The 12,941-nt window shown below is 39.5% G+C and overlaps 2 protein-coding genes across 3 annotated transcripts in view; both read right to left on the reverse strand.

The window, feature by feature from the left end:
• Positions 1-300, reverse strand: part of erbb2 (erb-b2 receptor tyrosine kinase 2) — a 29,136-nt gene extending 28,836 nt beyond the window's left edge. For both annotated transcript variants that reach the window (XM_082543829.1, XM_082543828.1), the window contains exon 1: positions 35-300. In XM_082543829.1, the coding sequence (XP_082399955.1) occupies positions 35-170 (136 nt within the window). In that variant the 5' untranslated portion in view covers positions 171-300. The remainder of the gene's footprint in view (positions 1-34) is intronic.
• Positions 301-6,059: 5,759 nt separating this feature from the next.
• On the reverse strand, positions 6,060-12,335 carry pgap3 (post-GPI attachment to proteins phospholipase 3). The gene is made up of 8 exons (XM_082544189.1): positions 11,906-12,335; positions 10,666-10,763; positions 10,388-10,540; positions 9,548-9,610; positions 9,042-9,103; positions 8,707-8,843; positions 8,362-8,566; positions 6,060-8,229 (listed from the first exon to the last, which is right to left on the reverse strand). Exons 1-8 carry the CDS (start codon positions 12,195-12,197, stop codon positions 8,166-8,168), a joined length of 1,074 nt encoding a protein of 357 aa, XP_082400315.1. The 5' UTR covers positions 12,198-12,335; the 3' UTR covers positions 6,060-8,165.
• Between the last annotated feature and the right edge of the window lie 606 nt (positions 12,336-12,941).

Genomic DNA, 12,941 nt, shown 5'->3' on the forward strand with positions numbered 1-12,941 from the left:
TATTGACAGGGGGAAAGCGCTGAAAGTTACCCACCTTCTCTGCCTGAAGCGCCCGTCACTCCGAGCAGTACGGCCCCGACAAACAGCAAACTTCTCGCCGCCTCCATCTGCGCAGACCCGGCGCTTCTAGTCCATCTGGGGGAAACAGAGATTAAGTTTTTGCATCTCATTTAGAGCTAACTGTCGTTTCTGGCACCGTGTGGAGTTGTTGTTCGTGTCCGAATCTCAGTTACTTCCTCCCATGAATTCCCTGCCTGTTGGTAGTAAGCGCGTAACAGGAGCGCAGGCGCGCTCCCGTGGCGTAAAGGCCTGAACGGGGAGTGGCAGGTTCAGTCAACCCGCCCTCACTCCGGTCTGACTTATTTAACCTATAACACGTTTCATTCTAATTATGCCTAAAAATGACCTTCAAACTTTAATTGCGCTTATTTCTCCCCAGAGGGCTCAAGTGGATCAAACTGTAAAATATGGAGGAACAATTAAAGCAATTTAACCATTTACCCCGCTCATGCATAATCTGTGAATATGCTACCACCTTTTTTTAAAATGTCAGTATCCCTTACTATCGCTTGCAAGTAAAGGGGAAAGTCAAATTGGTTATATGCAGGGGCGTTTCCGGGATTTTTTACAGTAGGGTGCCACAGAGGGGTGGGGGTCAGCATATAGGGTGTATCCAAAAAAGAATAACAAAAAAAAAATCTTCTGATTTCAAAGTGTTTTAATTCCACAGTCCTTCACTGGAAACAGTCGAAACCTGTACTGTTAGAAGAAGCGGATTTGTGAGTTTTGCACGGTTGTCGGTGGGTAGCAAAACAACAGAAGTGACTCCAGACATGCCCGCAAAAGTATGGGACGAGTTTGACTTTCGTATGAACATGTGCCGTGCATCCAGAAGAGGACGCATTAAACACTTGTGAACATTGTAAGTTTTGTTATGTTAAACTTTATTTTCAGTAATGTATTTTTTAAAAAAAATACCACAAACATCTGTGTCCATTGCTTAAAAAAATACCTAGCCTTTTGGAATCGGATGATTTCTTTAGATGCACCCTATGTTTATGAGAAGCAAAATCTGGGCTCTCAAAAAGTATTCTTGACCCTCAAATATGAAGCGTTAATTTTGAATAAAATGCACTTGAAATATGTAAACTCAAAGGTTTATTTATTCAAATAATTAACCATTAAGGAAAGTATGCTTGGTATAAGCTGACCACATACCAATCAAATAAGTTTCATTCACCAGATTGCATTAAATGTTTTACATTGTACATTTACATGTAATCAAATTACTCAAAGTTAGCATTTTGGGGGTAAATCTTTTTTGAATAGAGCATTGACTTTGAAAAGTCTGGCTGTGATTTTCAGTCCCTGAACCCTATTACGACTGTATAACGTGAAAAGTGGTGCTTTACAAGAGTTTAAACATAATTTTCTGTTGGTCGATTATTTTGGAAAGTTAAAAACATTAATTTGATTATGTAAACGTAGTAATAATTGTTAAGTAACTTAGTAATGCAACGGCTGTATAACCATCATACATTTAAAGCGCCTCCAGTAAACATGCAGATTATGTAGAATGCATTTTCAGATTCATACACATTATAAAATTAAAAATTAGATCATAATTATTTACTAATTGATGTAAATATCACTGTTGCACCTCAGGATGATTTTAATTACGGATATATTTCTGGGAAGCTTGTTATGATAAGCAGGTTGTGGATGGAGGCAGGACTCTGAGGCAGGCAGATTTAAAACAGAAAATTACCTTTATTAAAGGTAAAGAAAAGTCCAAAACACATTCCAGAAGTCCACGAGGAGAACATAAATAACAGAGGAATAACAGGAGAAACTAAATCCGACTGGAAACAGGCTGGAAACACAAGGGGATAACAAACAGACAATTTAACAATGAACAAAGGAAATACAGGACTATAAATACTCACACACTGAGTGCTAATCAAGGGAAGTGAACACTACTGGAAGAAATCTAGGAACAAGTAAACAGAATCTATGAAACTAGCAATTACAGACTAGACACACATTTACACAGCAAATTAACATAAATGAACACCGGAGAAAATAAACTAAGGCACAAGGAATGAGATATAAAAAAATAAATTAATAAAAGAAACTAGATCTCAAAGAAACAGTGACTAACTCCAGATTATACTATAATTACAAGAAAATAAAGAAACTCCTGAACTGAAAACATAAACTGACAACTTAAAATACTGGGTCCAAAACCCAGGACCATGGCAGATCTATAATAATGCAATTTATCTAAAAAAAAAAAAAAAAAAGTAAGTAACTTAAGGTTTAAAATGAATGGTATGGTGTAGATATTATAATATTTAACATTTACATATAAGTGCATTAGAACTTTATCTGAGTAAAGTACTAAGTTACACAGTTTAAAAAAAAAAGCATTAAAAAGCAGACAATGTCCTGGTAATTTTCTGTAATGTAAACGGTAAAATTCAGTGGATGTAATGTAACTCGTTTTAAAATGCTACATTGTACTGTATAGATTCCTACAGGTCCATGCTCTCTTCCAATGCTGGGCATTATACAGTTGTCATGGAGTCTTAGACGCATGTGGTTTTTGTGTCTTATTGTGTCTTCTTATTGGTTGTTCTGACACTTACTTTTTAAAAATGTATTTTAGTCTTTTCTGTTGTACATCCCATTTTTCTATTTTTCTATGATGAGCACTTAAATAAAGTCACTTTTGTTACACCACATCTATGATGTAATACTGATCCCCAAACATCCATGAAACCCTACAATGTGATACATTTCAGATTAAAAGGGGACATCCGGATATTTGAAAAATGTTAAAGTTAAATTGCCTTAAAAAAAAAAAAAGAATTACATAAAATGTGCATTACCATATATGGATAGACCCACATCAAGAGTTTATTTAGAAACATTACCTAACAATTATCCCACTAACACGATATTTCACCAAATCCACATGTAGTATTAAATGCCTGTTTAAAAGAACAACACATTTTACAATAACTGTGTCAAAACACATAATTGCCAAATTCAAACAAATTTAATTTGAATTTCACTGAGTTTTGTAGATGTTGAAAAACTCCCTGTCTGATTTATTAAATGTGAAAAGGCAACGATTACACTCTTAGCTGCATTATTTCATTATAAATCACACTGACTGATATCAATGTGTTTATTTTTGCAAACTGGCAAATTTTTAGATTTAAGTCTTGCTTTGTATATCAATATGTTTGACTATTAAAACTTTATTAATATTTAAGGAATGAATCAAATCAACATTTTAGATCAGGGAAAAAAAAGGTGAATTCTTTGCGTGATACAAGCTTGGAGTGTCTTCATATTTCTTCTGCTTTTCTCATGCTCTTCATTCACGGTCACAAATCAGGAGTTGAAGGAGGAAGAATAAACTCTATTCATCCCAATCTATCGTCTCTCCCCACCCACAGAAGCCCGGGTCAGAGTCCAGCCTCCTGCACAGAGCTATCAGAAAACAACAATAAGCTACACACTGAGACACACAGACCACAAGTTGCGGTCCGTTCGCGAAGCTGAGTGTTGCTAGTGAGGCTGAAATATTTAGTTCCCACAGAAAAAAAAAGTCAGTTCAGTATTCTGGTTGGAAGATTTTCCCAGCAGTGAACTTTAAGTCTTAAACTTTAAGTGTTTGTTGGCTCTGTATGCGACTCCTCGTTTTAGCTGCATTTGAAAGCAAGCTGTGCTACAATAAAACCTGATGCAGTGGTCAGCAATTTTCATCGCACTCGATGGTGGAAATCCCTTCAGAAAACATGGCTGTAATTCTAAGGGACACATAAAACATGCGTTAAAAAAAGAGGTCTGCACGGGTTAAAAGGTGAGGAGGCCAGGAAGTGGGTGAGAGATAATGTGTTCAAGTGAGAGAGTCCAAGGACAACTGCAGTAAAACCCAGGGAAAATATACAGAAAAGAAGTCATTACCAAAGAACATCATAAATTCACTCATAGTTCAGTTCCCCTGACCGGCCAGGTATTTAGATTTGGCATGAGAGAAGAAATAAGAAATACAGTGTGGGACTCTTCAAGGACAAGAAAACCATATTGTTTCCCACTGCTGCTCATAAATCCAAATACAAGTCTAAAGGAATCTGTCTTGATTATATCAGAGACACAATGAAGGTATCTGTGCATATATCACTGGCACAAATAGTACAAGGTCAGCAAGCCCTTTAGACTGCAGTGTAATAGGGGAGGGACGAACCACAGACTATACATGTCACTTCTCTGCTCACTTTTCCTGCTCTGTTGATACCTCTAGCTGTGAACATTTCATGTATTTTAACACAGGTTTAGCGTAACATTTCACTCCTTCAAAACCTCCACCTAAATACAAGAAAAAAATAAGGATTACTTAAACTTTTATAAGTATACGTGGGAGGAAATGGAAATACATCAGTGCTTTGTAAGAGACACTCACAGGCCTGTGAAGTGGATAAACAGCTCAGTGCATTTAGGCATGTAGACAGCTCGTGTCAGAGGTCAGAGGAGAACAACTAGATTACAACTAGGCAACAGTAACTAAAATAATCTCTAGTTACAGGATCTCTGGAAGCACATTGTCTACAGCAGCAGAAGACCAGGACAGGAAACTGAAGGCAAGCAAACCAAAACTGAACAACAGAGGCATAAAAAGAGCTGCTGGGTCTGATGAGTCTAAATTTCTATTTTGACAATCAGATGGTAGGGTCAGAATGTGGTGCAAACAACATGAAACCATGATTTCACCATGTGTTGTATCAACAGTTCAGGTTGCTGGTGGTGTTAAGAGATATATTTGGGCTCCTCCTTACTAATTCAGCTTACCTCCTTGTTGTTTCCACCCATACCCATCCCTTTATGACCACAGTGTGTGATCGTCTGGTGGCTGCTTCCAGCAGGACAACATGCCTAAGGTGTCAAAGTTCAGTCATCTCAAACTGGTCTCTGGAACATCACAATGAGTTCACTGTTCTCAAATGGCCTCTACAATCACCAGATTCCAATCCAATAGACTTTTTGGATGTGGATGAATGTGAGATGCTCATCATTGATGTGGCAAATCTGCAGCAACTGTTTGCCATTAAAACTGCTACTTACTTTCGAGTTCCCTTAAACATATTTTTACTGTAAAATATAACATCATATGCTTTCCAGAGACTTTACATCACATCTTTTCTGAACTATAAAAGGATATCAGATTTGTTGTAATGTCCCCTCTGTCCCTGCACTTCACAGTCACTGAAACACTGCTCTGTTCAACATTTAAAAAAAAAACCCTGAAGGCGAGTGCAGAGCAGAGGTTATTTATCGGTGCAAAGACTTAGGTCAGGTTGTGGGCCCGTGCTAGCTAAACCACACCACAGTTCACAGGAACACATCCACTAAAAGTCCAAACACTATCATAACACTTCATGATTTTAACCAACGAGACTTTGGGCTCAGCAAAGAATCAAATACTATATTATGTAATTAACATTTACAGTAGTTCTCAGTTATTTTTCCTACCTTCATGGACATAAACATTTGCAACATTCAGCTGTATTCACTAAGGACAAAGCTTGTAACGTGATCCACCAGAGTGCGTTTACCTGATAGCACTTGTAGTACTTTGAATGTTTTCTGCTTGTGCATTTTTACCATTCATGCATCCACTTTAGAAACATTTACACCAGCACAACGCAGAGAAATCCCAAAAATGGTGTCTTTACAATCCTCTGCCGCTGAAACGTTTTCAGTCTACAGATGGAGAGATGGTTTCTGTAAGACAGCTATGAAGCGGCAGCTCTTGGACAACAGCTGCTGAATGGCGTTTGCCACATCGCAGAGCAGCGAGACGCTAGAGAGCAAATACCATTGGCATATTTTACTGCATTCCTCGATGCACACATACCACATACTCTGTTTGTTAGCATTTTGAATACTATTCTTTTTTTCATATTTAATTGACATGGGGTAAAGTTGAATTTGTGCAATATAAAGACAGGATAAATCCTAGGTGCAGATAAAAAACAACCCCTGCTTAATTTCTTCTCAACAAAGAACAATTTTATTTATTCCATTACTGAAGATTTTTTTAATTTTTTTTGGTCAAACAGATGTGAGGTGGAGGAAAGTACACTTGGTTAGAGAGGTGACCGTGCACAGGGCAGCAGGCAGGGGGCAGCAGACGAATGAGAGAAGGGATGCGGTTACTGGCAAGAAAGAAACAGAACAATGGAATGAAATCACAGAAAAACTGGAGTGTTTTCTACCAGTTCTTCAGGAAATATTTAAGCTATTCAAACAGATTTTAATTCCAGTGAAAACACAATTTTCTCATCTGTGGACAAAGGGACTTTGGTAGAAAAGCAAAGATTTTGTGTTAAAAGTGCTCAAGGGGCTGACAGATCTTGCATTACTGAGAATATAAACCATTTTGCTGCAATGATAAACACTATGCATTATATATAGATTGTTCTATTCATAACTGTTCAGTGTCTCTGTCGTGATTTCAGGAATCTTTTTCCCACCCAAACCTCTCTGTGCATTTTGTCCTCTTGTCTTCCCCCACCCCCATCGCAGGCTGTCAGTGAAGCTAAATATACCCGTCTTCTCACACGCATTCATGCAGCAATCCTTCAACATATATGCGCTCACACATCAGCGTGATCTAGCTCGCTCACACTCTGTGATCCAGTTTATGATGCTAAAAAACGACAACAACAATAACAAAAAAAACCACAATACAATGTCCTGTCAAGGCAACATGTACACACATACTGGTCATTGTTCACATTCTCACACAGCAGTACAAAGGCATGGGCGCAGCTTCACACACAAGCACAGTAAGTGCACGCACACCCCCGTGTAAAGTGCACGCATGGAAGGGACGCTCTGAAGGACGAAGATGTACATGGAATGAATTCGAAGCTTAACATGCTCAGTGATACCCAAGTTATAACGCAGTGTGTAAGGCCGATTTGTGGATGGAGGAGGTTTAAAATACTGCAGAAAGAAATGCAACCAAGTCAAAATTAATGGGTGTACAACAACTCATTCACTCACACACACTCGCACATTAACTAAGCCCTGAATAAGACACTTTATGCTGGAAAAAATGAGAACAAAAAACAGAAAAAGCAAAAACATACAGCTTCCTGTTGCATTGCTCATTTTTCCTAACTCAATCATTCCTCACACTAAAAGGCAATCCAGGTGAATAAAACTAAAAACACTTACGATACTTAAAATAAAAAAATAAAAAATCACCAAAATGTAAAAGAAAAAAAGAAAAATCAAGCAACCAAAGTGAGCAAAACTGCCAATAAACTGAAGCACAAATTGGTCAACATCAGAATTTTTAAAAAAGACGTAAAGGCAGGTGATTAAAACAAAAATAAAAGTCTGAGTGACAATGAAGGACACGGCAACAAACAAAAGCACAGTGGAAACAAGAGAGGCACAAAAATAAAGGTGTGAGGGGGGAGGGAGAAAGACACAGTCAGCTAGAATGGCCTCCAACATCCCCCCCCCTCCCCCGCTTCTCTCACTCTGGAACAATCAGCTGCCGGCCCCCCTTCACCGGGGGGGCACCTCGCTTGTGTCTGCCAGTCCACTTTTGGCACACACGGAACCCAACACATGTTGCTCCGCCACGCCGAGAGGCCCGACCAATGATAGGGTGCCATCTATTGTCAGCGCATCGAACTGCTGTTTGGATGTCCAAAGACGCTGGTGAGTGTCAAAATTATGGGATTGGGAACTCGCACAACTACGCAAAAACCCGAGGAGCGTTTTGAGTGAAGAGTTGGGTCTGCTCTGGGTCGAAATAAATACTTTTTTCCTTCATCCTGTCGTGCGCTTACGAATGACGGTGAAAGAAAGGTAGCACGCATCATCATTACAAGGCAAATTGGAGTGAGCGTCACATTGTGTGGTTGGTTTTTTTTGTTTTGTTTTTTTAAATGAGAATTTACCCCAAATAAATACAAGAAAATAAAAAAATGTAAACAAAGTCTGCGTTGATGAACGTTGTGGAGATATCATGCATGTCATCTGGGAGGCTGAGCTACTTCAGTGTTCGGGTGTCCCGCTGCCCTGACTGGAAAGGTGCGAAGGTGTAGGCAAGGTGAAGAGGCGAAGAGCTCCTCCTACTCGACTTTTACACCCAACTTCTCTGTGTTTAGTAAGTAGAGGCTGTCGTCTATGAGGAAACTGGAGGAAGAACAAAGTATCGATTATTCACCATAAGGTAGTTGCATCTCAGTCCCCTAACATTTCTCTCAGTATTAGTGCCAAAACACTTATTTTCTCTGCAATTCCATCTCTCGCATATTTTTTACAAACCTGTAGAAAAGGAAATGCACTGGGACGGTGCTGAGGTGCCAAACAGCGTGGGCGTCTAAGACCCAAAGCAGTGGGGGAAAGTCCAGAAGCTCCAGCAGGGCCAGACCGTGGAGCAGCACCACCACCAGGCCACACTTCCACCAGTACGGCAGGGTCCGCCGGTTCTGCCAGCACCAACAGAGCCACCACAAGAGGTTTACCATGCCTTTAAAGCCCAAAAAAGATGAGCAGAGAGCATTAAATCACATATCTGAAAGAGCTGATGCCTGAAGGACAGCAAGGAATGAATTCCTCACATATCAACCATATACAGGCTTATAGGTTACTTGTGGAAATGGACTCTACCGATTGTGGCGTTTGCAGCCATGTTGTAGCCGTAGTCAAAACTGACAAAGGTCAAGTAGGACACGTGTGAGGTAAAAACCAAAATGAGCAGGACTCCAACCATGCTGGACACACCGGGTCGCTTTAGGCCCAACGTTCTGGCAAAGAGAGGAAGGAAGGCAAGTAACGTGAGCATATTCAGAGAAGTAAGACAAAGAGTTATAACGACCACACTTGACAAATATTCTCTCTCGTTTTTAATCCAACTTTATCCTAGAAGATATTTGAACCAGGATTAATGATTACCATCTAGAATGTGGTTTCGGATGCTAGTTGGGTGTGGAAGGTTTGCTTACCTGACGCAGCACAGGTAGATTGAGTAAAGAATGACTGCTGTTGCACAGAAATAGTCCATTTTCTATAAGAAAAACATACAAAATCTTAACTTAAGATCAACCAGTGCTTGTTTACAGAAACTACACCGCGCACAGCTCGAAGGTTGATCAGTAATGGCATTAGGATGTTGCTCATTTGCTAAGCTCATTAACCAATCAAAGAGCAGAATGCTCATCTCAACAGGTGGTCTGGCAAGTGGAAATGTACATTAGCAGTTTTCCTCTCTCGGTGTACATTAAAGTAAAGCTTTTATTTATTATTATTAAAACTAGATCATGTGACTGCATGTAAAACTGTAAAACACTGTTTAAACAGTGTTTCTGGCAGAAAACAAGCTGACTGAACACAAGTAAATGGAACAAAACGGGATTCAAAGGTGGGAGATCCCCAGTAGGACACACACAAATCAACTCTTTTTTCTTTTCTTTTTAAGGTAATAAGTTACTAGAGGTTTAAAAGCCCTTACCTCAGTGAGATAGGTGTCCCGCGTGTGAAACACTGTGGACCAGAACCAGGCATTGAGAGATACCTGAAAACACCCCACAAAGATTTAAATATTAAAGTCTGAATAACTCATTGTTTGGATAATTTCTGCATCAGACATAGAAGTTTTTGATAGAATGCATTTTTTGTTTATCATTTTAAAAAACACAGCCTATTAAACGCAACCTATTGGCCAGGTAATCTAGAAGCGCTTTCTATTAAGTTAGTAACTATTTCTTGAGGTATAACGCTGGGCAGTTAATAAATAACGGGTCAAGCAGATGGGCTACAGTAGCACAAGACCACACCGGCTGCCACTCCTGTCAGCTGAAAACAGGAAACTGAGGCTACGATTTATAGAAGAAGATTTAATATAAGATTGAAAACTTTTGTCCTTTCTGATGAGTCTCCACTTCTGCTTCAACATTCAGATGGTAGGGTCACAATTTGGCATAAACATGTCCATGTCCATCCCTTTATGGCTACAGTGTACCATCATCTCATAGCTGCTTCCAGCAAGATAGTGCAACATATCTCAAAGTTCAAATCCTCTCAAATGGCCTTCACAGTTACTACATTTCAATCCAGTAGAGCACCTTTGTGATGTACTGTGATGGGAGACTCAGATCAGGGATTCCAGCCACAAAATAAAATCAGTCTATCCAATCAGTGTACAGACACAGCCAGCATATAGACAACTTTGTCCTTTAGGTGATCAAGCATAACAAAGATAACTGACTTTTTGCCCTTTTGAAGTACAATAAACACAAACACACACTTTTTTAATGTTCTCCATCACATCCGGATACAGAAATCAACTCACCAGGGAGAAGGCGTTGATGGTGTGGTACATGGGGCTCTGTCGTGGCACCGTGCTCCGATAGCGCAGTAGCATGAGAAGGCAAGCCAGGCCATTCAGCAGAGAGGCCAACGCGGATGCCGGCTCCTCAAAACACAAGAAGCGTGCAAACGGCCACTGTAGGGGAAAAAAATAATTCGTCCATAATTTCAGATTTGACTGAAATCAATGAAATCTCACAGAATACATAAAAGTGGACAGCATATCCTTTATTGATCAACCTTGGGTAGGTAGTAACAAACCTTGCCGTGGAACTGTGGGACCCTGTACCCCTCAGCCTGGTAAAGGCCGACTGTGGTCCACATGCACTGATAGCGGCAGTCATCACGGCATGTCCAACCTGAACAAAGAGAGGAGCAGAGTGCAAGCACGTCAGAGCTGCAAATTTTGGTATTGATCGGATACAACTAAATACAGGGCCAGCATTGTTGACACCAATAACGATATCTGAATCATTATTAATTTGCAAACTCTGAACATAGTTTAATGACCATTAAATCGCTGTAATTTTTTTTTAAATTTCTACAAAAATTAGTTAACACAATTCAAATAAACTCAACTTTACTTGTAGCACCCAGTCACGACAACAGTTGAATTAAGGTGCTTTATATTGCAAGGTAAACGCCCTACAATAATACAGAGAAAACCCCAACAATCAACCTTATGAGCACTTTGGTGACATTGGGAAGGAAAAACTCCCTTTTAACAGGAAGAAACCTCCAGCAGACACAACAAAAGACATCTTTCAGATTTTCATGTAATTTGAAACCAGGTGTTTTGGAAACCTGGAATGCAAATGTGCCTGTCTCTACAGCACGTTGGGTCAGAGTCTGTTGTTTAAATGTGCTATAGGCTATAAGTCAAATAGACGTGCCAGACAACACAACAAGATTCACACGTTTTTTGTTTGGTTTATTTATAGCCCATACTTGAGGTGTATTTTGTCAATAAAATAAGCATGGAAGCGGTTTCAATTCTTGTATAGCAGTGAATAAACTTAAATACACAAGCAACTACAAAAGGCATTCCCTGGATATTTTATACAACTTTAAGCATAGAGGTAAAAGAAAACAATTAATTAAATATTTAAAGGGGTTGCCTTTTGGCTAACTAGTTGTGTAGACACAGCACAGAAAAGATAATAATGGCAGAAGGGTGGGGTGACAATAGAGCTGTTGGGAGAGCTTGACCAGCCTGAAAATCTGGTTTTTAGTGTTGAAGGCCATGAAACAAGGTCACAGTTTTCTTTTTAAAGGCATGTGAAGACTAAAAGTCACACATGTAGGCATCAGTACAAAGCACCTGCATGCACGAGTGAATATAATGAATGTAAACAGCAAATTAATGGGGGTCCTGTTAGCAAATGTTGCTATACAGATATATGCATGTACAAGTTGCCACAATATTGATAAGCACTGATGGAAAAATCTATTGCTAGCAAGGTAAGTTAGCTTAACTTACCTGCCGACAAGAGCAACTCACCTGTCAGCGCCATGTACTGCGGCTGGGCAGACAGGAAGCCGTTTAGCCGAGCTCCGGTGCAGTTTGCGCGGATACACTGCTTCACACAGTCTCGGTAAACCGGCTCCTTGTCGCCTTGAGAGGATTGCACAGTGGTCACCGACATCAGGAGCAAGAGGACGGTGACCACAGCGGGGAGTGTGACAGATGTGCCGCGGAGTGAAACCACAGAGGCCATGGCGGTTCTTCTGGGCCCGTCAGGATTCACGAAGGCACGACCGGACGACAGCGGCGTGAAGCCTACAGCGCGCATCACCACGGGGCCATCCCCAGTTTGTGCGGACAAACCAGGCCTGAAATGTGTTACAGTACCGCTGATGGACCGGGAAATGCCCACTCTTCCTCTGCTCCCCTGAGCTCAGCCAAGTTTCAAACTCGAACAGCGTTTCCTGTCGACATTTCAAAATTAAAACAACTTTCCCGGAAGCGTATTTACTCAAGTTGTAGTAGCCTATATCATACAGGTCTCAGCTAGTATAACTTACCAAAATTCTTCTCATAAACATAATTTCTACGTCGTAATACGGCTTATTTGATAAATTCTGGCTACTATCTTAAGATTGGTTGCTTTTATTTTGAAGGAGGTAAGTTTTGTCGCAAAAACCTTTACATCCTGATTCAGTCCGCAACGTCACCAGGTCACGTGACCCATTGATCTTTTGATTTTTAAATAATAATATTAATGTAATATAATAATAATGTAAAGTATAATATATAAAATAGTTATGATAATAATAATATGCAATGCCTCAATAAAATTTATTTTATTGCATATAATACTAACCATTTGTTACCATTTGTTTTTCAATTTTTAGTTTTATAATTTCTCTAATTCATTTTTTCTTCCTGTCCTTTGTACTGCTGCTGTAACAAATGAATTTCTCCAATGATGGATTAAATAACGTTTATGTATAATAGTTTATTATTATTATTATTATTATTATTATTATTATTATTATTATTATTATTATTATCATAACAACAATAATAGTAATAT

This window comes from Aulonocara stuartgranti, assembly GCF_965226115.1.
Source record: "Aulonocara stuartgranti genome assembly, chromosome: 8".
Taxonomy (NCBI): domain Eukaryota; kingdom Metazoa; phylum Chordata; class Actinopteri; order Cichliformes; family Cichlidae; genus Aulonocara; species Aulonocara stuartgranti.

Bases quoted from the DNA above. Each gene is read 5' to 3' on its own strand.
- pgap3 (XM_082544189.1), bottom strand. From the start codon at position 12,197: ATGCGCGCTGTAGGCTTCACGCCGCTGTCGTCCGGTCGTGCCTTCGTG. The intron at 9,611-10,387 runs GTGAGTTGATTT...GGGTGTTTTCAG, and splicing joins CCATCAACGCCTTCTCCCTG to GTATCTCTCAATGCCTGGTT. The intron at 8,567-8,706 runs GTAGAGTCCATT...TGGGCTTTAAAG, and splicing joins GGCTGCAAACGCCACAATCG to GCATGGTAAACCTCTTGTGG.